This window comes from Zootoca vivipara, chromosome 15, assembly GCF_963506605.1.
Source record: "Zootoca vivipara chromosome 15, rZooViv1.1, whole genome shotgun sequence".
Taxonomy (NCBI): Eukaryota; Metazoa; Chordata; class Lepidosauria; order Squamata; family Lacertidae; genus Zootoca; species Zootoca vivipara.
The window spans coordinates 23,483,537-23,509,047 of NC_083290.1; the positions used below are offsets into that span (position 1 = coordinate 23,483,537).

Genomic DNA, 25,511 nt, shown 5'->3' on the forward strand with positions numbered 1-25,511 from the left:
TTATATGATGCTTACTCCTTTTTTCTAATCCTTCTGCCACCTTGCAACCATCTGGTTAAACAACAAAACTTTAAGATTACAGTGGTACCTTGGTTCTCAAATGCCTTGGTACTCAAACAACTTGGAACCCAAACACTGCAAACCCGAAGGGTTCCGGTTTGTGAACTTTTTCCGGAACACGAACATACTCCGTTTTGAGTGTTATGCTTCCAATTTGAGTGTCATGCTTCCATTTTGAGTGAGGTCTGTCTGTTTTTGCTATTTTGCGTTCTTGTTTTTGCGGCTCTCTTTGTTTTGTTTTTGTTTTTGTGACTGTGTGGAACCCAGTTCAGCTACTGACTGATTGACTGTGTGACTGCAGTACATTGTTTATTGCTTTCATTTTATGGATCAATGGTTTCGTTAGATAGTAAAATTCATGTTAAACTGCTGTTTTAGGGGTTGTTTTAAAAAGTCTGGAATGGATTAATCCATTTTGCATTACTTTCTATGAGAAAGTGTGTTTTGGTTTTGGAACGGACTACTGGAATGGATAAAGTTTGAGAACCAAGGTATCACTGTACGGCTTCTCCCAATCTTGGCAGGTTTTTCCAGAACAGCATGGGTTCTGCACAAGTGCCGAACGCCTTCTGCTAGGTGCAGAGTTCCGCTTCCACGGAATACGAGCGTTAAAAAAAAAAAGTTTCTAGCTTTTCTGAATGGAAACACACACCTGGAGTCTCAGAAGAGAGATGGCCAAATACCATTTCTGGTGGCCAAGTACAGTCTTGGTTCCCGTTCCTTCTCCCTCAAGACTAGCAGAATAATGTAAACACCTGCAAAACTTGCTTGATTAGTTAATTATACAAGCTGCAAAATTCCAGTTCTCTCCCCCCCCCTTTTAAAATTTAGTGCAGCGTTCACGCAACTCCCTTGCAGGCACACACAAACAAGGTTGAGATGGCAATCTCTTTTGATAACAGAAACACACACATGGTTCTTCAGTGAATCCCTTCATAAACTTTTAATATGTGGAATGTTTCCTTCTAAGACACAGACACCTGTGCAGTCGGATGTCCACCAGTTACAAATATTTCATTAAACTCCTGTTACTACTGTATAAATATTGGGCTTGGAGATGGGCAGGAGGAAGGTGGGAAATACTGTTCTGCACAACCCAAATGGCCACTTCTTTACAGTCTAAAGTCTTTCAGAGGCCCAGATTACGGGGCTAACATACTTCATACAGTAGGTCCACAGATAAAATAATAATCTAATATTATTACACAACCTTATCTTTCAATAAAACTTTGCTTTATAATAAAATATCTTATTAACATTGCCATTTCCCGTTATGTGTAAATATACATACATAGATAGATACATACATATACCCACACACACACCATAAACAAAGCGTTGGTTTGAAGCTTTGCTACCCAAATGGACAGGAAAGAACCTCAGCTCTGTCTCAGCTTAGAAAGCCCAGTGCCAGTTCATCAACACAATGTCCTGGAATGACTCCACATAATACATAGGCAATTATTTCTTACTGGAGTCAGTGAAATAAAAGAGAATGGACTACCACATTCCACATGCAAGCCTTGGTTTGCTCTATATTGCTCATCTTTATATGGTCATAGGAGGGGAGATTTGTAATTTTTAAAAATCCTGCCCTCTTTTCTACGCTTGGCGTCCAGGCAAGGACTTTTACCATAAATAAAAATAAAAATAAGATTACTGGGATTTTGTTTTGTTTTGCACACCGCAGGAGAAGAAAATGCACAAACTCTTGGATAGATGTACGTATATAAAAAAGAAGCACTCCCACAAGAGAACAGAGGCATTATGGGAAAGAAACCTTGCATGAGAAGCTAAGGAAGGAAGGTCAAAAGTTTATGGGTAACAAGAGCTTAGCGGCACTGCTAGGGGGGGGGGTTGCTGGGAAGCCCACTTCCTCCCTCCCCTCCTTTAAATGTACATGTGTAAAACTGAGCGATTCTCAGTTGATTCTCAACTTGTCAAGCTGACAGATGAGCATGGAAGGGCACTGCTGTGGGAGAGAGCCCTGCCTGATTTACAAAGCAAGCATTCTTCAATAATAATAATAATAAATGAATTCTCTCCCCCCCCCGCCATAAGAATCATAAGAATCAATTATATTGAGCTACATGAAAGTGGGTAGAAGACATCTCCAAGAACAGGGGTCGGCCTTTTACTCTTTATGACAATTTCGTATACTCCTCAGTAAATGGTGCACCCACAAGAATTTTTTTTTGGGGGGGGGTTTGCTTCCATGGGGTGTAAGAGGAGCTCATCTGTGGTGGCCCCGCAAAACTCACCACTCCAATACACCTTTCAAGTGGTAAAAGGCAAGTCTAGAAAACCGACTCATGCAGAGACAGGACCCCAGTGACCTCAGAGGACCTGTACATCTGTTGTATTTCTGCGTTGGCTTCAAAAAAGTGCTAATTTATCAGCAAACGCTGGACGGGGAGGAAGGCCCGGCCTTTGGTTTCCACTGCGGTGTAGAAGCTTAGCATAGGACTTGGATTTGAGACCCAGGTTCAGATTGCCAGTTAGCTGTAAAACTCCTTGGGTGACCTTGAGAGTCATTTTCTCTCACAGGGTTATTATAAAACAAAAAAAAGAAAAAAAAATGGGGGAGGGGAGAAGCATGTACCTCACCCGCAGCTCCTTGGAAGAAGGGTATGATCAAAGAATGCTTTTTTTAAAAAAAAGAAAAAAGCAAGGGTTTTAGGGTTCTTCAGCCACATTGAGGATGGTGACAGTCCGTTAAGAGCTGCTTGCAAGCTGAGAGGGGTATCTCAGCAGTGAAGAGAGCGAGCCTTCATGAAACAGATCAAACATATGACCGGGTGACCAACATGAACTTGCCCATGAGACGAAGAGGCTCCCATTTAAATGTCCAGCACTATCTGCACTGAGTTTGGCCCCTGCGACACCCTTGAGAGTCAGCAAGCCAAAAAGGTTATGCAAGTGATTGTGATTTAGCAGTGACCTGAAAGCTGCAGTGTGCGCACACACACACACACACACACGTCAACCCCTGTCAAAGTTTTGATCTCCTTCAGCTTAAGTGAAATCCAGAAGGGCACTGGATATCCAGTAGACCAAAGTCTAGTAAAACACTGCTTATAGAACATCCCCCTTCCAACCTAACCCTCAGGAAACAAAGAGATTGAGAGGCCACCCAGGTGAAGGGGCACCAATTCTGCCGCTTGTAATTGGAGCCCGGCTACTGAGCCACACAAAACCTTTTCAACACGTACCCCGTGTATGGCCTGAAAGTGCGAGCTCCCTGACTTGAGTGACTGCAAGAACCCTCTTAAAGCTTTGAAGAAAGACTTTCATGCTAGGTTCACAGGAATACTGGAGCAGTTGGGGAGAAACCAAAGAAAAGCCACACACACACTTGAAGTCAAATCACCTCCTCTTAACAATTCGCCGCCGCCGCCGCACTGGGTCGCAGCACACCTCTCACAGATCTGGGCCTGCTGGAGAAACTACCTGGTATGTATAGAAAACCAAAGCTCAAACAACAAACCGAAACGAACCCCCCACTTCCAGAAAGTCCTCAATTTGCGTACATGAGGTGGCCGTGAACCCCCTGGCGATGGGGGCGGGCTATTTGGCTTTGGAGTCCACAAAGATTTTATCTCCATCCCGAATGCCGTAAGAGTGCAGAGCCCGCGAGTTGTACTTCATCTCCTCAGGGCCGAAAGGAGCTTCATGGTCAAAGTAAGTGACATGCATGTTGCTGGTCGGGAGTTGGACCAACGCTTTCAATTGTTTCTTTAGTTCTGCTACCGTCTGATCCAGGCGTATGGTCATCTCCTCCACCTGGTCTTTGAAGTGAACCTCGACCTTGGCGCTGCTCTGGGGCCGCAGGTCCACCACCGCCAGCTTTTCCAACTTACCGTATTTCGTCACTAGCTCATGATACCTGAGAGAGAAAGAGATGGGCATTACAACTGGTGCCACAAATCCCCGCACTCACGTGTTCTTGGCTATACAGTTACTTTATTAAAATAATTCTTGCATCAAAGCCCTTCAAGGAGGCTAGCTGCATAAAACACAAAACGGAAGCTTGAAATTAAAGCAAAAATCACTGGAACGGCAGAGGAACTGATAAAACCAAGGGGAAGAGAAATCCCACTACAGCAGCTAAAACAGCTTCAAATAGCCTTGTGGGGAGAAGAGGAGAAAAATTATTTGTTTGCCGCCAGAAGGGACCAACAGCAAAGAGGACCAAGAAACCCTTAGGAAGGACATTTCAGCACCCCAGAGCCCACTATGGGGAAAGGTATTAGTCACTGTTCCTCAAACTTCTGAAGATGAACTTAAAGAACAAGAATGTTTGAGTGAGAGGAGATAATCCTTTAGGTGCCCTGGAATTACAACATTTTGAATTTTTAAAAGGGTCCAGAATCTGGAACTGGACCACCCAAACTAAGCAGAAGCCAATGGACTTCTCACTTCTATGCTTTCAATTTAATGAATTTCCCTGCTGCAACTTTAGGAAGCGTTTCCTGCAGTTATTATTATTATTATTATTATCATTATTATTATTATTAATACCCTGCCCATCTTGCTGGGTTTCCCCAACCACTCTGGGTGGAATACAGCATATATAAAATACGTAGTAAAACATTAAGCATTAAAATCTTCCTGATACATTATTATGTGTCATTAAGTAATTTAACTGGAATTCTCAGGACTGATCCATGAGAGATTTGTAAGATTTGAGGCAAGCCCAGAGTGGTGATTGTGCACAGCACTGCTGAAACTCGCTGTTTCCACTGTTCAGAGAGACTGTTGCCACTGTTGCCAGCTCAAAGCCCTGCTGGTTGCTGCTGATGGAACATTCTAACTGACAGCAATAGGTACACTGAGCCTTGCGACTCCTGAATTTCCACCTTAGCAGCACTGCTACCGGTAGTGACTGAAGAGTCATTTGCCATGCTAGTAGGCAGGCACATAACCTAAGTGAGGATGCAGCAGTGACAAGAGCCTCGCCTTCTGCTCTCACCGGACATGCAGAGATCAGCCCTTCTCCTCTTAATTCTTTCAAAGTGAAAACACTACATGGTTTAATGTTGCTTTAGCAGCAGCTGTTAATATTACTTTCCCCTACTCTGCACTCTGATCTAGGCAAATGGCCTGAATTTCATTCCGCCATCAAATGCGCCATCAAGGTATCTGTGCCTCCAAAAAAAAAATCAGGAGCGAAGGGGAAGACGAGAGCTGTGTCTGCCTGGACGGTCATGAACCTGCTCAGCAAGTTTCGCCATCTTCCCAGAGATGCTCTTTTGTTCTGGGCTCCTGGGTAGAGAGAGAGAGACCAGTGTTTCCTCGCTTCTCTCCTCCCATCGCCCTCACTTCAGGTATCTCTCCAATTGGTAATGAGGAGGCAGCGTCTCTTCTGCCGGGGCTGGGAAAGTGGCAAAAAGTCAACCCGAAGCACAAGGTAATTGAAATAACAAAGACAAAGAGCGGCTGAGAGGAGGTAACATTTCAGAGTCTCCAGACGATGCCTGGGACTGAAAGCTCCTTTTGTCTCCTGTCCGGCTCGGGGACTTAAACGTGATCGCTGCTGTGTCACTGCTCCTGTCAAGAGGATGATGGAGCCTGGCAACGGAAGAGGGAGGCCCCCCCCGAGGGACTCATGTTAAATGTAGGAATGCTCTCTCAACAGCGAAGCCTCTGTCTGCCCGGAGGATGAGGTAACCGACGCAGTGCGCTATGATTTCCCCAGCATCTTGGACACAAACAGCCTTTATCAGGGCGGAAAGCTCCGGCAGGGGCAGCTGCGCCTGCTCTTGCAAATCGGCAGATAGGATCGGCCCGCATGGGAAACTATTACTTGGCAAAGATGGAGGAAGATATGTTTTTCAGAAAAGGGGCCGTCGCCTACGACTGTAGTGGGGAAAGTTAACGGAGGAGCTTCCCAGTGTGCTTTTCAACACTTCTACCTGCACCAAGCACTTTGTAGCAGCTTCCACGGCTTAACACAGCATGGGCCCCCCAACTGCTTCTGCGGTTATATAGCATGGTCTACTAGGGCAGAGGTACAAGCGACAGAGCAGTTCCGGACAAAAGCCTGCCTTATATGGAAAAGCTCAAAAGCGCACTTTTGAGAGTGCTTGGAAACAACATCTCAATCAGCGGAGGTGATGTTCCTGTTGTCCCCAGGTCCAAAAACCATATAGGGGGGAAAAACAAGCAGGCTAAGAAGAAAGCAAAATGAAGCGGAAGAATTGGAAACTTGGGGCTACAGAAGGATTTCCTTCAACTTGGCTCTAAACTACTGAGAGAGGTCATTTCTAAAGCAGGCCTGTATCCCCAAATGAGAAAGATGGCAATTTCCAGGACATTTTGCTTCCCGCATTTTCAGCTTGGCTCTCACATGCCTAGCACGTATGCTTTCATATGAACAGCACATCTGCATAGTGCTGGATCAGCATTTCCCTCAAGTCCTTTTTTTTTTTTTAAGTATCCTCACACACAAGTTTGTAGCAATCTTGTTTGCAACCAAAATTCTGAAAACAATGAACAGTTTCATTTTCAAAATTTCCTACGTGAAAAAAAAAATCGAAGCGGCAAACCTACAAACATTTTAAATATTACCAAATGATATAGTTAAAATAACTATTTAAAAGGGCCTGTTGAAAGGAGAGCAGTGATGGGGCATTTCAGCACCTCAGCGCTGGAACAGAAAATATTATTACTATTACTATTTTATTTATTTATATCCTGATTTCCTCCAGAACCAGGACTCAAGCTGGCTAACAAAAATTCAAACAGACATGGACAAAGTACATAAGCTAAAAACATGTTAAAAACAACAAAAAATAAATTAAGCTATAATAGAATTAAAACAATGTTAAAAACAAATATATAACATCTAGCAAACAAATCTCAAAAAAACCAAAACAAAACAGCACGACACTATTACAAGCTCCTTTCTCTTGCAACATCCAGCAGATGAGGGTAGGTAAGGAGACACAGAGCAGGGCACCAGTAGATCTCCAGGATCAAGTATAGTAAGCCTGCAGCTTATGCATTTAACTTGTGCGCATTAAGTTTTGCATGCTTGGAAAAGTGAATGAACGAATGAATGAATGAATGAATGGGGATGGGCATCCAGGAAAAATAACTTTAGCGTCTCCACCCACCATTGAACCCAATGTGTGTTGATTATACACAGGTTTTGCTTTAGGGCCGATCCCTGAAGCATAGCCCCCATGTAAGTTGTGGGCTTACTGTGGATTCATATCACAGGAGGCAATTCTTCTGACACTGTTGCTGGCTCAGAAACCAGGTCATTTGGTGGTCTGGAATAAAAAGTCAGTGCCCTGCATTGCTATCTGTTCTTCTGCACTACGGCTGCTATGCTTAACTCCTCAAGCCTCAAAGTTCTTGCAAATTCAATAAAGTCACTAAAGCGTGTGATTTTTATTTCACTTATATGTCACATGCAGGACTCAACCAATGAATTAAATGTTGTTGTTTTGGGTGTGTAGGTGCAGAGGACTGACACTGCTCATGTAAAGGTCACAGCCCTGGAAGAAATGGAGGGCTAGAGAGAGAGGCTTTTGTTTGTAATATGGGCTGGACAGGGAGACCCAGAATGAAATGGGGGGTGGGGTGGGGGAAAAGTACACAACCACAGGTTGAACATCGATCATGGGCCAAAGGTCTAGGATGTGGAACCTGAACCCTTGTCACTGGGGAGACCACCCCAGCCATGCACAGCCTTGTCCATGGATATCCCTGAAACGGCACACTAGCTCTGTGGAGCGGAAAAACAGCTTTCAATGGGCGCACAAGTCTTTTAGAGACCCCACACAGATGAGGGCATTCGGACAAAAGGGCCATTGAGCACAGAAGGATGGGAGAGGTTGCAGCATTTTTTAAAGGCTATGAACCGGGGAGCAGGTGGGCAGTGGGGGGGGGGAAGGATCCGAGCTCCCCTTGCTTCCTACGCGAAACCTGTTTGGAAAAGGCAGAAAACAACTTTCTAGAACGGAAGCAAAAATCGACACAAAAAATTCTTGACCGTTTTTTGGGTGGGTGAGGGAGGGCAAACAAAAACCTTGGGGGGGGGCAGGGATATCATTTGCTTTGCGGGGTGGTGGGGGAGGAGAATTTATCAAAAAATTTCAGGGTGGAATTGCCACTTCTGAGTGGCCATTTCCTCCCTGCCTTTTCAACGTTAAGAAAAGCCATGTGGGGTGATACTCTCTCCGTAGGTTCCCACAGGCCGCACTTCCTAGAATGCCTTGCAACCTCACATCACTCCAAAGCATTCTGGGAAGTGGGGTTGGTGGGAAACGTCACAACGCTTCCTCCAGGTCGTCTTCTTTGCCCACACTTTCCGGAGAGATCCAGCAAGGTAAGCAACAAAGAACTTCTGGGGATTTCAGAGGAATTCCTCCCCACTCACACAAAGAAAGCAGGAGAAGAACGGGACATACTTTTTGAGAAATGAGCGGAGAGCGGTTTCAGCCCAAACTTAAATGAAACACCCTACAGAGGGTCAGATCTGAGCATTTCACAGTGGCATACCTCCCCCCCCCCCCAATTCCAGAGGAATGTACGATTGTTAATGCAGAAGCCAAGGAGAAATGGTTGCAATATATTTCAAGGGAAGTGCAGGGAGCGGCTGTTTTAGGGCCATCCGGTATGTGCGTGAACGTGCATGTGCATGTCGCGCCGAACCTGAAAGTGACCCACAAATGTCACGAAAAGGGGAGGGATGGAGGATTTGCAGGCTTTTTAAATGGTGTTTCAAATATACACAATTTCACTTGGATGTAACCCCCAAGTAAACTGGGAGGTGCCTGTATTGTTCTCCAAGCAAGTTATTCATAGGGGTCACACAGACAGACCCTGCAGTCTTCCAGTCATTATTTTCCCCACTCAACAGGGCCTCAAAACATAGTAGGACATTTTGCCACAGAACCCTTTGCAAGTCAGAGATCTCCTTCGGTCCTTTTCCTCCATCCCTTCTGGCCTGCATTCCCACCCTGAACCCACTTCTATGGATCTCGAAAGACTTTCCCCTTCCCTTTTACAAGACAGACTGCTCCAGGAAGTGCTGCCCTGTGGACTGCTAGTTGCACACTGTGGCATTATTATTTTTATAAAAAAAGGTTTTGAAGGATTCCAGGTTAATACACTCTGGTGCCATTAGAGAAGGCTGCCACCAAGTTCTATCAGCCGCCCTCATGCCGGAGTGGCCTCTCTGCACCTGGGCCTCCTGCTTTCTCCTCTAACCCCACACCTTTTTCCAGCAGTCAGGTCAGCCTGCACACATGACTCTGCCCGAGAGAGAGAGAGAGAGAGAGAGAGAGAGAGAGAGAGAGAGAGAGAGAGAGAGAGAGAGAGAGACAACAAGGCACCCTTTTCAAACCTGCTCTTGTCCTTGGGGATGCAAAGTGCCAACGAGCGGCCAGGCATTCCAACCGATGGAGCATGACCAAGTTTTCACTCCTTTGTGAAGGAAGGAGGAAAATGGCACACAGGTGATGCCATCTAAATACATTCGGTTTGGGCACATGTGTCTCTGGAGCTCAAGGGCGCTTAAACACCAGATGGCACCAGGATTAGCTACTGAGTGCTGGCACAGAACTGACGGACTGGAACCCATTCCCAGAGGACTTCTCTGCTGACTTCTCAGTAGGGGCTCAGTTTAGTGAGGTGGGAATATCAATCGCCTACACCGAACTAACAGCCACATCCTGCCCACATAAAACTGTAAGGTGCCAGGGACACTGACAATAGGGTATAAATGATAAACAGGTGAAAATATCCACACTTTACCCATACAATTTAACATTTGTCTAGCATTTTAGATTCAGCAATCCTTACAACACCCTTGAAGGAAAGGTCAGTATTATTATATCTACACTGATGACAGGTAGGGCAAACAGGCTATATGGCTATCTAATGAGCATGAGGCAAAAGGTGAGATCTCAGTTTACAGCTCACAGTTTCTAGGAACTATGGTACCATACATGACTCAAGGACTTTAAACAAACTCATTTCCCATTCTAAAAATTCTGTGATCAGAAGTTCTCACCTGAAAGGGGCTTCCTCTTGTGGAAAGTCCACGTAGTAACGAATAAAAAACCTCTCCGAGTCCTCTCGCTCTCCTTCCAAAATGACACTCCCGTTCAGCTTATTGATAGATGGTAACCTGCCATGTTCAAAAGAGGTGGAATTTGTTACCATCTCGAGAAGGGAAAAAAAGAATACCCCCAAAATTTAACAGACAACAGCAAAATGATGAGTATTGCATTCCCAGGGGATTTCCCCAGATAACTGAAAACATGAAATCTTAAAGGAAAGGTGTTTTATGCAGGTGCCTTGGCGAAGAGAATTTAATCTGAAACCACATGTTACAATTTGAACATAAATGCATATCTGACAGTTTTTTTAAAATAAATAAATACTGGCACTCAAAGTAAGTTCAGCAAGGCGTTTGTTAAGTGCTGCTTCCTGATTGTGCAGAATGCAAACAGAAAGGCAGCCAACCCTCAGGCAAGGACAGGAAGGCAAGTTAGAGACGCAAATGTTTTGGTCATGTCTGATAGTGGCCTACTCATAAGATTTACACAAATGCAAAATGGAAGGGGGGGGGGAGATGGGGAGCTCACTTGAGTTACCAAATGTTAGGTAGGTATTTTATGACGCAGTGACTCTGCTCACATATAAAGCTAAGCCAAACCGTGGCTTAGTGTGAACGTGCAAGTGACCAAGCAGAAGATGGTGGCTGCTGTGTTCCTCTGTTGGTCCTCCTCTTTTTATATTACCCAGGGCTGAGCCACGGAATGGCTTAGCGCATCGTTGGAACACAGGCTTGTGCTTCCCAAAGTGGCGATTCTGAGAGATAGGGCCATGAACATCTTTTCCTACATGAACCTGATCGCTTCATGAGATCTTCAAAAGAGGTGCCCCTTCATAAAGTTTCACATCTTTGGAAGTTAGGGAGGCAATCAACAGCAAGAAGGCCTTCACAGTTGCAGCACCCAAATCATGGAACAGTGTAATGAATTCCCTCCTGGGACGTGCCCTCTCAGTGCCTAATCTGATGCAGCTATAGGACAACTGAAAGCTGTTTTTGATTTACTCAAGTTCTTGGAAGGATTTGCCAGTAAATGTTGTAATAATGGTGGTTTCTGTTTGAGATTTTGCATTTGGGGAGTGGGGGTTATTCGTTTGTTTTTAATGGATCTTGTGTTTTTATATTGTGTTTTTATGCTGTAACAGCTCTGAGACCTGTGGGTATGGGGCAGTATACAAATTTAATAAAGAATTATTATTATTATTATTATTATTATTATTACTACAGCTTTATGATTAGATGAAATACTTAAATCTAAATAATTTTTTAAAAATCATTTCCATAAGCTACTTCACTAGATAGAAAAGTGGGGCATTTGTCTTTTAAACATGTAAACAAAGCTATATAATTTTAAGTCCCAAGTGCAGAGTTTTAGCCATGAACATGTTTAGCCAAGATGGCAGATTCTATGCAAAGAACACGTACACTAAAGTTCATTTCAGCAGCACCTAGCCTATGCTGCTAGTTTGTAGCAAACGTGGGATAATTCTGTCATCAGACTTATTCCCAATAATCCAAACATTCTTAAAAAGAGTACAGCTAGCCACAACAGTTCAGGAACCCGAATAAGGCTTGTAGACCAACACTGTCTCCCAGAACTGAGGCTGAGTTCGGAACAGAGAACTGCAATTATGGAAAAAGACCTGCTGAGCACTTGAAAATAATTAGCACTCAAGAAAGCTGTTTTTGACAAGTAAGGAGAACACTACAAGGCATGTTGATGGATGGGGGCTCCCCCTCAAAAGATTTTGATGAGTAAGGATTCTATTACCCAATCCCCAACCAAGCCAGGATAACTTCCTTCCTCTGGTACTCAGCAGAGCACTTAGCCAAAACTGAGGTAACAGCTTCCACTCAGAAAGATTACCGGTGGTCTGATTTTCCCAAAGTTCCTTCAGTTTGGATGCAAGGATGGTATTTTGGCATGTTTAGAAGCAAGGTGGTAGCGCCTCACAATGTGTGGAATAATGTAACACCCACAAGAGAATATTATTTTCTGCTTCTATCTTCCCCCCAGGAGTAAAGAGTCCAGAGCTCATATGACTCAACAGTTGTCTACTCCACATAGAGGCCATTTTCTACAGCTACTCCCACACCCTACCTGCTCAAAAATCTGAGCCATTCATGCTTGATTTATTCATTCATTGATTTTGTATCTGGCCTTTCCTCCCAATGGAGCCCACGGAGGCATCAACGGGTTTAAAGGCCACACTATTTTGGCTGCATTAACCCAGAATCAACCAAGAACAACAACAAAAAAAAACATCTGCAGACCTGGCTATTACCAGCTTCCTGCGCTCCTCATTGGTGTATGGCTGAAGGAGAGGAATGCCCAGTAACCTCACTTCCTCGAGCTTGGGGAAAGAATTGAGTTTGTCGATGTCTCCCCAGCATTGCAGACCTGCTTTAAAGAAAGGGAGTGTTCAGGGAAGGAAGGCGTCGGAAAGGAGCAAATCAAAGTAATTGGGTGTTCTTGTGTCTGTGCGTAAAATCGACTGGGGAAAACAAGGAGACATTGACATTCCACCAGTACATGTGCAATCAGAATTATAAATTACTCTCAAGCCTAGTCTATGGATGCAGTCAAATCAGGTAACACAATGGATTGGTCCACTTCCATTTTTGGATGGATGTGGCAGAACATTTTTTGAATGTTGACCCATGTAAATGTATCTCAGTCTGATGTGATGAAGACTGTTCTATCCTCTCAGGATTCTAGTATTTCATGACTGCCTCAGTTTGCCAAATGCATGGACCTAGCCTGTTACAGAGGCAAACCAAGACATGCTAGTGAATCAAGCAGAAACCCCCTCACCCTCTCATACACACACAAGCAGTAAAAATCTGAGAAGCTAAACTAGGTAAAGGGAACCCTTTGCCTTTCAGATGCTGCAGAACCACAACTCCCAACATCCCTTGGCCAATGGCCATGCTTGCTGGGGCTGATGGGAATTGTGGTTCAGCAACATCTGGAGTGCCCCACTCCTGACCCATAGGGCTTGAGGAATGGAAAAAATGAAATTGAATTCTAATGAGATGTGTCATCCTCATTTTTCTAAAAAGCTTGTATCTCCCAATACCCTCTCCCATCGCTCCTTGTCCATGATCACAAAAAGCAATCAAGAGCCAGTAAAATAGGCTAATACATCAATGGTAAACAAGATAGTACTTCACAGTACAGTAACTTCATGCTTTTGGAAACTGCACAGGCAGATGCTGAAGAACACTGGTCCACTGAGAAACAAGTGATGAGGTGTAGTTTAGGAGTCAGCAATAAAACCCAAATAAAATTTAAATGTGGGCACAGACCAATGCTTCCTTCCTTCTCATTACCATATTAACAAGATCATGTTGATAGAGGCAGCACATTCAATTGCAAAATTTGAAGTGTGTGTGGATGTTAGAAAGATTTATAGCAAGTCTTAAATCTGGATCCAGAAGGGCATGCCTCACTGGGGACCTCACCTGACTTGTGCAGACTGATGGATCGCAAGTTTGGAAACAGCCTTGCCAGAGAATCTTCTGAGTCTTCAATGGCTGTCAGGTAGTTATTGGCCAGAACCAGTGTGTCCAGTGATGGAAACATTATCCCCAACTTCCGGATTTCAGTCCAGTCTTTGAGATTATTGTCAGTTATGTGGAGAAGCTTGAGAGAGTGGCAACACACTGGGGAACAAGACACCGTTTTATAGTCGTTAAGGCACAGGAAGAGCTCCTCCAAGCTGCAAGAAGAAAAAAATTAGATGTTATTATACGTCCAAGGCTTCTAGTGAAATAGAAATAAGTTATAGACATGCAGCAGAATCAAGTGGCAATGTCGTTTTCCTGAACTGTCACGTGTTAGGCTGAAGGTAGGAAAACTGGGAGAAAAACAAAACAAGCCTTGCAACGTAGAAAGTTTGCACATCAGGAATGTCAGTCTCCCCACACACTACCCCAGATTCTCTCACTTCCGTGTGAAGTGCTATCAAGTGTGAAGTGCTATCAAGAAAAAGCAAGCAGTAATGAATACAAAACAACAACCCCCACCACAATCAACAGGCCGGGGGCATGTATAGGGAAGAATGACGCCGTGTTGGAGCCCACCCAGAATGCTGCAACCAGACATCTAGATTTTTATGAAAAAAAATTGCAAGATCTTTAACCAGAAGTTGTCAGCCAGCCACCCAGCATCTCCATTATCAAGTTTTTTGGCCTTGATAATTGAATAGCATCTCAGAAGAAAAGAATCTATTTACACTGGACCACCATCATTTGCAAATCAAGATTGGGGGGCAGGAATTTGCATCAGTGGAAATAACATTATCTTTTATGTGGCACAAATCCTTTGAAATACAGCAGAATAAGATTGTGGACTGTTCAGGTGATGTAGCTGGAGCACTTCAGACTATAGGTGGAGCACAAGTACATCTGAATGCTTACCACCACATAAAATTAAAATCCCTGAAAGCAGAAAGGTAGCACAGCAGAGAGATAAGTTCTAGTCCAGCACTAGGCCTATGCCGAAGTGCTACTTGCAGGGAATTTGGTGCATTCATATACATAGACTCCAACCTGCACTTCAAAGTGGTTCAACTCATTCTACCACATTATTACGTGGCAATGTGTAGAACAGCCCTAAGTAGGGAGCAGAGAAGACAACTTTCTTCTATATTAGGAAGTCCTGGTTCAAATCTTCGCCTCTACATGAGCCTGCAAATTGACCATCTCTTTTGTGTAAGGTTAACACAGCTCAGCATCGGCATCCTGGCCTACCTTACAGAGTTACTGTAGGAATTAATGCAGCTGAAGATCTCTGAACATTCTAAAATGCATGCAAACTATTTATCATAAATGCAACAGGCTGCTAACAATGACAGGCTTCGAAACAGCCATTCGCCCAACTGATAGCAACAGGTTGCAATCAACTCAAGCCGGCATGACTAACACAGCTACATGGGGGCAAGAGGACTAGTACAACTTTTTGAGCTACTAGGTTAGTTATGTTCATTAACTTCAATGGGTCTACTCTGAGTAGGACTAGCGACGCTCTAGCTACTTTCCTAAATGAATTTCACAGCTGCAACAAGCTTTGAAGTGGGGGATTCTGATCCCATGCACAAACTTCTGTTACTTGCGGTTTGATACGCCAATTTGTCCGTAAAGGGCACCTGCCCCCTTTTCTGCCCTTGCTGCTCCAGGCTTACTCTGGCAATTCTTGCAGTATCGTATGGACTGTTTCCCAGGATGCTTTGCTGTTGTTGAGCACAAGTTTCCGAATGCCGGCAAAAGACCCAGCACACGTCCTCTCTAAGACCGACAGATTCAGAGGGTTGGAGCTCAGGTTCAGAAACTCCAGGTGGGGGACGTTTGACACAATTTTACTGACCTGAGAGGGGAAAGAAGAAGAAGAAGAAAGGAGAAAGAAATGCGTATCAGGCAGTAATCAAATCTCAAATAGTCTGTTCATGGGGGCTGGGATAAGGACAGGTCAGGATGGGACCCAAACTCCCAGTACGGCTCACTGACTCAAAGAATGATATGAATTCTAACAGCACTCAAGATAGTTATCTGTAATTCATACCACTGCTATTTGCTGATCTAGATTGATTGGCTAATTGCTTGTTCACCTCAAGGCTTCATTTAATTACACACTTAAAAAAAAAAGCTGTGATAAGGGGAAAAACCAGATCACTGGCAGGTTTCATAAAATCTACTTGAATGGCAGCTAAAGGGGGAATAAAACACCTCTCAAGAGCCAACATTGGTCAAAATGGCTATTTTACCAAGGGTTATTCATGATTTCTGTCATCTTGCATGCACTGAATTCCATTTCCAGGAAAGAACTTTTATTCCAGAGATTCTGAGTTTTCATTCTGCCCCACTCCACAAAGCAAATTCCCAGCTGTCTTATGGCTTCAGTTTGAAAAAAAAAAGCAAGCAGTTCTGTGGTCAGAAGGCTGCAGCCTTCAGGCAATGGACCATCTCATATTGTCTCTGGCTTTGCATCCCTACCGTGAGCTGCTGCTACAACCTTCCTTACCCACCTCACTCTCTCTTGCAACCAAAATCAACCTCATTTGACAAAATAGGCTGCAAAGAGATGTGGTATAAAACTGAACAAATTGTCGTTAGTAGTTCTGGCAAAAAAGAATGGGGAACGAACCTCAAGTCTACAACCAGGCAAGCGAGTTTTCGTGGTAGGTGGGCCCTGACACGATAAAGCAATTGGGGCATCAATCACAGAGGCTATGTAGTCAGCATTGTTTTAGAACCAACAGAGAACCGGGGTGTTATTTCAAGTGGAATGTACCCATAGCTCAGTGGCAAAGCAGTTGATCTGCACATGGAACAGTCATGGAATAACAAAACTGTAGAGTAGGAAGGGACCCCAAGGGTCATCTAGCCCAACCCCCAGCAATGCAGAAATTTCAGTCCAAGATTCAATTGCTGGCATTGCTAGTTAGAAAACTTTTGGCTTGCCAGACTTGGAAATGTCCCTTGAAAGGCCCCTGCCATTCGTAGGTTTGAGGTCCTGAAGGGCTGTGACCCCCAAGGTTTGCCAACATACAGTATACACATTCCCCCAAATGCCTTATGTGAGCACATGTACCACAGCCTCTGGTCTCCAGGATTAGAATATGCACACACTGTCTGGCGGATGTGAAAAGAGTGGCAGTGAGCCACTTCCGCCATGTCTGTCTTTGCCTTCCTACACCTCCTGTGCCGCCCGATCAGAGCTCTTGCCGATCACGCTCTGAACCGTGGGAGAGGGTATCTTGGTGTACGACTTGTGGCTTCCCAGAGATACCTGGTTGACCACTATGGTAAGTGACATGGGATGCTGGGCTTGTACCAGGGCTGCTCTTATGTTCTTACAAGAAGTTTTTTCAGACTTGACAAACTAAAGTTTGCACAAACCATAGTTTGCTTACAAACCAAGCCCCCACATCACAATTTGATTCCTTTTTTGGCATAAAAACGTAATTTGTCAGGTTCAGACAAAACGGTTAAACTGCACTTTGCCACCATCTCCTCTCTTGTGTCTGAGGGAAGGGGGAAGATGGAGCACATGAGCCCGGGATCTCAGGCCTTTATGTGCTGATGTTTGAATGCAATCTTTGTTGCTTTCACTGCAACAAACTAACATGGCCATTCCGCTGGATGGTCATGACCTTGAGACTGGCATACTATTGACTGGAGCACATTCAGAACTCCACGTAGGTCCAAGTAGGCATGATTCAAATTTCTCAAGGGTCGGGGGTGGGGTAGAGAAAGACAGCGACAATTAAGGGCTTTCAGAAGGTTGGATAGGAGGGTGTAGCAAATAAACCAACCCCTCTTGCCCACTGGCCCACCTATACTGCTAGTATAGAAGTTGAATGACTTCTTTGAAACCATCTTTGCATATGCAGGTAACAGCCAGGTATGTTTCGCAAGCCAGATGGAACCCCAGAGAAACTGAACAGGTACCAGGTTAGAGGGCAACTATCTCCCATATGGTAGGTGAAACTGTGGCAGCTTAGCAGGAGCCACACAGGGCAGTAGACTGGTGTTGGGTGCCCTAAAGAGACTCATGAGCTGAGAGATGGAAGTTAAGAGTAGGCCTTACTGATTCAGGAAGAGGAAGCTCATGCTTCAGGGAAGTTGGGAGAAGGAATGGAAGGCAGGAGAAGTTCAAAAGCCTCCCAGATAACAAGCTATTGGGTCCATCACAATAAAGCTGAGCTGGCATTTCCAAATGTGAGTTAGAATCCACCTGGAACAGCCAAATCTGCCTGCAGCAAAAGCAGCTGTCTGTGTAACTGTTCGAACAATCTCCTCTACCTCATGCCAGTCTTCTAGTTTGTTGTCAGACAGATCCAGTTCGCACACATGAGCACAGAAGGCAGCGATCTCATTCTCATCCCCTGCACAGGTTATTCCACAGCTGTTCAACACCAGCACACTTGGGAGGTTGAGACGATCTGGAAAGGCAAGAATGACAGCGCGTTAATTTGTGGGGTGGTCTCATTTCAGCAGATGAAAAGAATCGCCTGTACAAGCTGGGGGAAGCCGAGTCACATCACACGATAACCGGTGAAAAAAATTGCTCAATGAAGCAATGGGCAATGCATCACATTCATAAGCAATTTTGCCTCGTCAGGCTGGTTTATGTCAACTATATGTGATAATTCACTTGCTACAAAGATTCGGGCCTTCAGGTGCTTTTCTTCCCTGTATACATTTTATAGACAGCCATAGGTAAAAACAACACGGAGGCTGTCCCAAAGTCACTTGGTTCACTGGCCTTCAAAAAAAGATGGCTGATGACCCAAAACTGGTTTGCGCTCAGAGCTAAGGCTGCTCATACTGGTGGCACCATTTCTCTTTAAGTTCTGGAATGAGGAGGAGGAGGAGAGACAGAGAGAGAGAAGAGGGGGGAAAGACAGATGTAGCCAATAACTACAATAAAGAATTAAGTGGGTTGCATATATAGGTTGAGATTAACAGTGGTCACCAGACATGAAAAAGTTGAAGACTACTGTACTTTATTCAGGATGTCCCCATGTCAAGGACTGCAAAATCACATCTGGTTCAGCATCTGGAATTCCCAGTAAGGGTACACCGAAAATTCATCCTGATTGCCATTCATATGTGTTTATGGCTCCGTTGTTTTTGTTATCAAGGGCTGCTTTCATGATGCTTTATTGACATGCCATGAATTGCCTCAGCTCTCACTTGGTGGAAGAAAGATGTCTTACAATTAATAAAACAAAACCCAAATCCGTGGTTGCTATCTAGGGCAGAGTGGACCCACTGAAACCAATGAGCTTTAGTCATGCCTGACTTCAGTCCCTTGAAGTGGAATGCTCTCTCCAGGGAAATTCGCCTGGCGTCTTCATTTATGCACCTTTAAGTGCCAGGCAAAAACATTCCTTTTTAACCAGGCCTTTGGTTGATTTGATTGACATCCTTTTATAGTGTGTTGGGGTGTGTGTCTTATTGGGTTGTTGTAGTTTTATTTTGATTATGTATTTTGTGGTTTTATATTCTGATTTTATTCTCTGAACCACCCTGAGACCTGCGGCTATAGGGCGGTATATAAAATCAATAAATAATAATAACAAAGTAATTGATTTCAATAGTTCTCTGAGTAAGACTGAGTTGGATGCCACTCTGTAAATAGGCATTTCTTATGAGGCTTATTTGTTTGAATTGTCCAAATTTGTTTTCATTTGCTTTCAATTTTGCTGTTCTCCTGTTTTTAGGTTTGTTTCTGTTTTAATGATACCGTATACCACTTAACGATATTTTTGAAAATACTAAGCAGTATATAAATGCTTTTAAATAAATAAATACATATTGATTTTGGTGCAAAATCATGACATGTGTACTTCTGAAGACTGCGTGCCAAACCTGAGACAACCTGATCACATACCCCAGCTCAGGATCCAGCTTTTGCGACACGATGAGTTCATCATGAGTCCAATATGCGCAAAAATTGTATTATGCAACCAGGTGGTTATTTTGAACAGGACCCCAAACCCCATTTAAGATGTCAGAGACAGTGAATTAGGACAACCACTGAAGAGGGGAAATCAGCAAGAACACTCAAAAAGACTGTTTGCTGAATACGCTCGATGGCAACATCAAAGATGGAATCATGTATTAAGCTCTTACCTCTCTGTATGTCAAAGTGCTTCCACGTGAACAACAACATAATGAGTAAGAATGTGAACAGGGCAAGTGTAAGATCAACTGTGCATTTTGGGAGCTGCTGAGCAGAGGGGAGGGGGCAGTCTGAGGGCTGCACATCAAATAAGAGACAGGCAATCTGCTGCAACATATACGGTATTATTTCAGCATGTTAGAAGACGGAATAGGTTCATGGATATGGTGACCTTTTAAATCATTTCTAGGCCCACAAATGAAGACTTTAGAGGACTAGCCTGGAAGTTTTTGTTAAGGTGACTCCATTGTGGTTCATTTTGAGTGACATATGGTGCATTCTGTCCTTGACTGACTCAACTTAATTCTGCTCTTTTCTGTCAAACTCAGTTACCATCATTTCCACCCAAATAATTTCCTCGTTCTTCTCCCTTTGGGGATGGTTGCGATACAAATCAACCTGACAGCACTTTAAAATTACGCTGCAATGGTATGTTGTGTGTGTGTGGTGGGGAGGGGAGTTTGCATTATAGAAAGAAAACTAGATCTAGGTTTAGCCACTCCCCCCCATTCATGTAATTGGAGGAAACATTGAATAAGGAACCCCATCTCAAACAACTTTTCAACCATGTCCCTTAGAATGTCAGACAAGAGAAACACACTCCTACATAAGTCAAGATGCAGCCAGAAATGGTACCTTTCATAGGTGAGCCCTGAAGTGTAGCTGGGACATGAACACCCATTCCAGGACCACGGCGGTACGGGAAGTTTTCGGGGCTGTATTTCTCACAGAGAACTTGCATGAAACTTCTCCCACTGGGCAGATCCATGGTCCCTTCCTGAAACTCTAGCATTTGGGGGTGGGAGACACACAAACAAAACCAAATTACACTTTGCAGCAGCGAATATCAGGATCCATTCTCCTACTTAAGCGAGAGCATTTGGAAAAACACAAGTAAGCAGCCGTTCTGTCCTTTTGGGATTGGCTGTCAGGAATTCCCCCAGCTGCATACTGTAAGAAATAAAGGAAATGTGAGATGTAAATGACAAGCGGCCATGGGTGCACAAACACACATGTGCTGGCAAGTGTCTCCCTCACCTCTGGGAAGCGCTTGGGAGGCGTTCCAAGCAGTTCAAGAATGCAGCAGACAGACAAAAATCAAGCTCTCCTTCAAAGTTTGGAGCTGGCTGGGAGATGTCCTCTTAAGATTATGCTGCACCCCAGAGGTGTCCTGAAACTCTGTATGATGCTAGATATAAGACTCTTTTTGCCGCCGCACTGGAGGAAAGGAAGGATCCTGGCAACCACAGGTTCTGGCTAATCAAAGATCTGTTGGCCCCTGCCTGTGAGCCAAACAAACCCATTCAACAAAGGTTATCAACTCACTCACTGCTGTACGTTCCCATCAGCCTCGCTCAGGGATGAAACATAGGAAGTTCCTTTTTACCTAGTTAGGCTACTTGCCCACCTAGGCAGAGAATTTTTACATAATGCGTTACTTGATCCTTGGAACAAGAGGTTCCCTTTGGGGTTGTGTGCATATTTTAAAATTTGACAATTATGAACCACAGTAGTCAAAAAGACACATAAATGAGAACACCTTGGGACTAACCAAGCAGAATACATTTACAGTCCACTGTAAGCCTATTTCAAGGGGTTACTTACCGGTCTCAGCATCAGCTCTCCCTAGATTAATAGATGTGAATTTCAGCAGATGGCATTCAGGAGAACCCACTCCATGTTTTCAGAGGAGAAACATCACATGTCCATGTATTTCACTGCATAGGGTTTTCTTTGGGGGTGTGTGAAAGGTGGGTGAGAAAGGGAAAGACTGTAAGCAACATTATTTGCTTTGAGAAAAACCAAACAATTTGATCCTCTCTTCTAAAAGCACAGGGCTATATCCAATGTTCTCTGCCTGCCAGCACAAGGGCCCTTAAGCAAGAGGAATCCAATGCAAGAGTTACAGATTGTACAACATTCCTCTGGCACAAAACCTTTCACCAGTGATGACAAATATACTGCTAAGTGACTTTAAAATAGCACTGCATTGGATACAACCCATAATAGCAGCCTTTCTGGCTCAAACTAAGGTTCATTCGATCTAGGTTTCTGTTTTCAAAAGAAGCCAGCCATATACTTCTTGGAAGCAGTGTTAGAAACTTAAGATATATAATCTAGGCCTGACAGCTCGAAAGTCATATTTTGCAATAGGACTTTTGGGTTCCTGAAATTCATTCTGATTGTGCTGATAAAATATAACAGGTAGAATTCTACAGGATATGCTGCTAGTGTGTGTGAAAACAGTCAAGATCCAAGGATCCCCAGGCATGTGTCTCCAGACGGTGGAGATGTCAGGTGCCATTCTGGTGTCCAGGCATCTTCACTTGGTTGCGAGTGGCCACAGTCAGGTGCAAAATACACCTGGTGAATTTTGAACACTGCTTGGAAGAAGCAATGGGCACTAGCTTAAGTGAAATTCATGGAAGATGAGAGTGTCACCAGTATTGTGCTGCAGGGGCCATCAGCCTTCAAGCCATGCCTGTTGACTTCCTGGATGCATATGGTTAGCCAACGTGGAAAACAGGATGCTGGACTACACAAGCTTTTGGCCTGACCCAGCAGGACCCTTAAGCAGAGAACACTAATATGTAAGCACTGTCAAGTGTTGGTTTAGCCTGTTTTCCTATTAAATGCCTCATTTCCTTACCAATGATGTAGCCTTGGTAAGGATTCCTTGGTGCTTATATTTGAAAGCCCCAAATTAGGAAATTCTTCCAGCAGTATGATAGATAGGTCATATCCCAATTGCATCTTTTCTGGTATAAAAAAATATTAGCAGCTGCCTACCACACTACAACATCAAACAAAATGTTCTTGAAACTCAAACGTTTCTCCTCTAAGAAGCTAGTATTCTACATACACACAGGAATTTACTGCAGCCTGTTTTAGTGAAAAGAGCACAGAAATAAAAATCAAGAGACTTTACGGAGGAATGATTAAAAGTGAAAGGGTTCTATAGGTTGAATACCAACTGCCGCTTCTGAGATTTAGAAAGGTATATTGTACTGATCATCAGGCTTACTGGAGTAATTTTATCACAAAAACGCAAGTGACAATAAATCCATACATGGGAGCTGAGTAACCTTTTATCTGAGTGTACTTTCCCCCCTGAAAAGAAGCAAACTTAAAACCACTTGCACTCTGAGAAGCAGAAATTATTAAAGAGGCAGGCCTCAGCTTTAAAGATGGAGAATGCAAATGAAAAAGTCAATTAGAAGCAAATTATTTCTTCAGTTTTTCCGAAGGACACTATAACACTACTGAGGAGATTTTCCTGGTATTAGCCACCCATGTTCCTCTTTCCTAAGAGTCAGGATTCAACTGAAAAAAAAATGTCCTCAATCAGCTCTAAACTACAAGAAAAGACATGCCCTTGACTTAATGAAGCTGAGCTATTACTCCCAATAAAACACGATGGATTCTTGGGGAAATCTTCAATTATGACTTATCTATACATAACTACAAATATACCAAAAGGTTTATCATCTTGCTAAAGTATAGACCATGAGCAGAAGTACCTTATTGCATTATTTAGCTACAATACATCTTCCAAGGAATGTATGGTGTATTAGAGGAGGGGTAGTACCTCTGGTGGGGGACACATTGTGCTTCTTCTGGGGTTGTTTGTCCACCTTTGGTCCCCACCCTGTACTAATCTCTCACCTGTGGCTCCTAGAAGCTGTCGGCATGTGTCAGCAGCCACACCCTGGGAAATGGCTTTGACTGGCTGGCTAAACCAGGTGAGAGTAGCCAATGGGTCTCAAACCCTTGGTGAGTTAGGAACTTTCCCTGCACGCAATGACAGGCTTCCAATGGACTGAGCAGACAAGACCAATATAGATAAAGAAAGCAGTTTTTGCACATGCTGCAGCGGAAACTGATAGGGCTTATCAACCTTAGAAGGTAGACGGAATACTCTGATCCTAAACCTCCATTGCTTTGCAGGACATCTTCAGAAGAAAAAGGAGTAAACCCTATACAAATCCAGAGCGGAGTGCCTAAGCCAGTTGGGACTGGCTTCACACCTAGAAGAGCTTTTTTCAGATCAGCCAAGGACATGCAACGTGTGTCCTTGAACGAGTCACCATTTTTAAAATCTAAAGTCTATGCTGTGTAAAAAGCAGGAATATGAGCCTGTTATCTGAAACAGGTTTGTGAGACAATAGATCAACAATAAGTAATCTCATAACCAGCCCTCTCCAAACCTCAAAATTGACAAAACTAATGACTATCAGAGGGTTTTTACCTTTTTTTTTTTAAAAAAACCTAACATAATCAAGCTATGCCAGTGCCAGAAGTGTCAAGTTTAAGTCTTCTCCCAATTAATCAGAGAATCAAAGAACTGTAGAACTGGAAGGGACCCGAGGGTCATCTAGACTAACCCCTTGCCATGCAGGAGTCTCAACTAAAGCATCCATGACAGATGGCCATTCAACCTCTGCTTACCACAACCACCTACTGGGCGCAATGGTGAGTGCAAATGGGAGACAGGAATTGCCTTCTTTCTCAAAAGGCAAATGTGTTCTTTTGGGCTACACGTATTGTAAAATGAAAGTTTTGACTATCTCAAGCTAAACATCAGCAAGAACTTTCTGACAGTAAGAGCTGCTCGACAGTGAAACAGACTACCTCGGGAGGTGGTGGACTCTCTGTCCTGGGAGGTTTTTAAGCAGTGGCTGGATGGCCATCTGTTATGCATGCTCTAGTTGAGATTCCTGTATTGCAGGGGTTTGGACCAGATGGCACTCTGGGTCCCTTCCAACCCTACAGTTCAAAAAGAAGCAATTTTCGCCAGTGGAAGTTTGCCCCACCAGCTTCAGCACTGTGCCATTATCAGCTCGCTCTGATACACAGTGCTTTTTCTGTCACTGTGGTCCTCAGCTGCCCCGATGCTATAGCCTTACAACTTGTGCAAACCCACATTGCTTTCTTGTTGTTGTTTTACTGCAGAAGGTTTGTCCTTAGCCACATCTAGTCACCTAGCCACCCAACCGTTCCTGCTCTTAAAATCCTATGGGTGCTGCTGGATCTGGCCAAATGTCCGCGTAGTTCAATATCCTGTTTCTGAAAGCAACCACAGGTACCATCTTACTTAAATACTGTATGTTGTTCCAGCACCTTGTTCTAACCAGCCTGATCATTCCAGGAAGGCAGCACTGCCACCTTCACGCTTCTCGTTTGACTCCTACATCTAAGTATTTCAGAGGAAGATTACCTCTATTTCTATTTTTTTTCTATCAGGCAACACGCAACCCCTCCCCCCGCTGCTTAACAACAGTTGGCACGCCAAATGCCCCGGGGGAGGAGGGACTCCAAAGAAGGGGACAAAGGTGACCGGCCGCCCCACCCCACCCCACAATGCTTAGAGGTAGACTGCCTCTGAACATGGAGGCTTCTCGCACCTCAGCACCTCTCCTATTCAGGTTTTTAACCCCTGCCTCTCCGTGTCGGGCCTTCCTGCCTGCCCTGACGGGAAGCTGGTAGGGGTGGGGCTGACATTCTCCAACACCCCCCCCACCCCACTCCTGACTGAAACCATTGCACCGTCCCCCCTCCCCCTCTTCCTCACCGGGGCCCCAACCGCTTTTAGGCTACCCGTCCAGCCGCCTCGTCCTGTATTGACCCGGAACCAGCTTTGCTCAGGCTGGAAGCAGCAAAAAAAATAACCCAAACATCACGTGACTT

At 44.2% G+C, this 25,511-nt stretch overlaps 1 protein-coding gene across 6 annotated transcripts; it reads right to left on the bottom strand.

Annotated features, from left to right (window-relative positions):
* Positions 1-988: 988 nt before the first annotated feature.
* Positions 989-25,511, bottom strand: TBCEL (tubulin folding cofactor E like). 6 transcript variants are annotated; one of them, XM_060268487.1, is made up of 9 exons: positions 25,422-25,511; positions 21,429-21,555; positions 20,460-20,609; positions 17,939-18,078; positions 15,319-15,500; positions 13,598-13,854; positions 12,407-12,533; positions 10,088-10,204; positions 989-3,946 (listed from the first exon to the last, which is right to left on the bottom strand). In XM_060268487.1, exons 3-9 carry the CDS (start codon positions 20,590-20,592, stop codon positions 3,628-3,630), a joined length of 1,275 nt encoding a protein of 424 aa, XP_060124470.1. In that variant the 5' UTR covers positions 20,593-20,609; positions 21,429-21,555; positions 25,422-25,511; the 3' UTR covers positions 989-3,627. The 6 variants fall into 6 exon arrangements, with proteins under 6 accessions (XP_060124470.1, XP_034995299.2, XP_060124466.1 ...); XM_035139408.2 differs by having other exon boundaries at positions 25,396-25,492; XM_060268483.1 differs by having other exon boundaries at positions 20,460-21,555.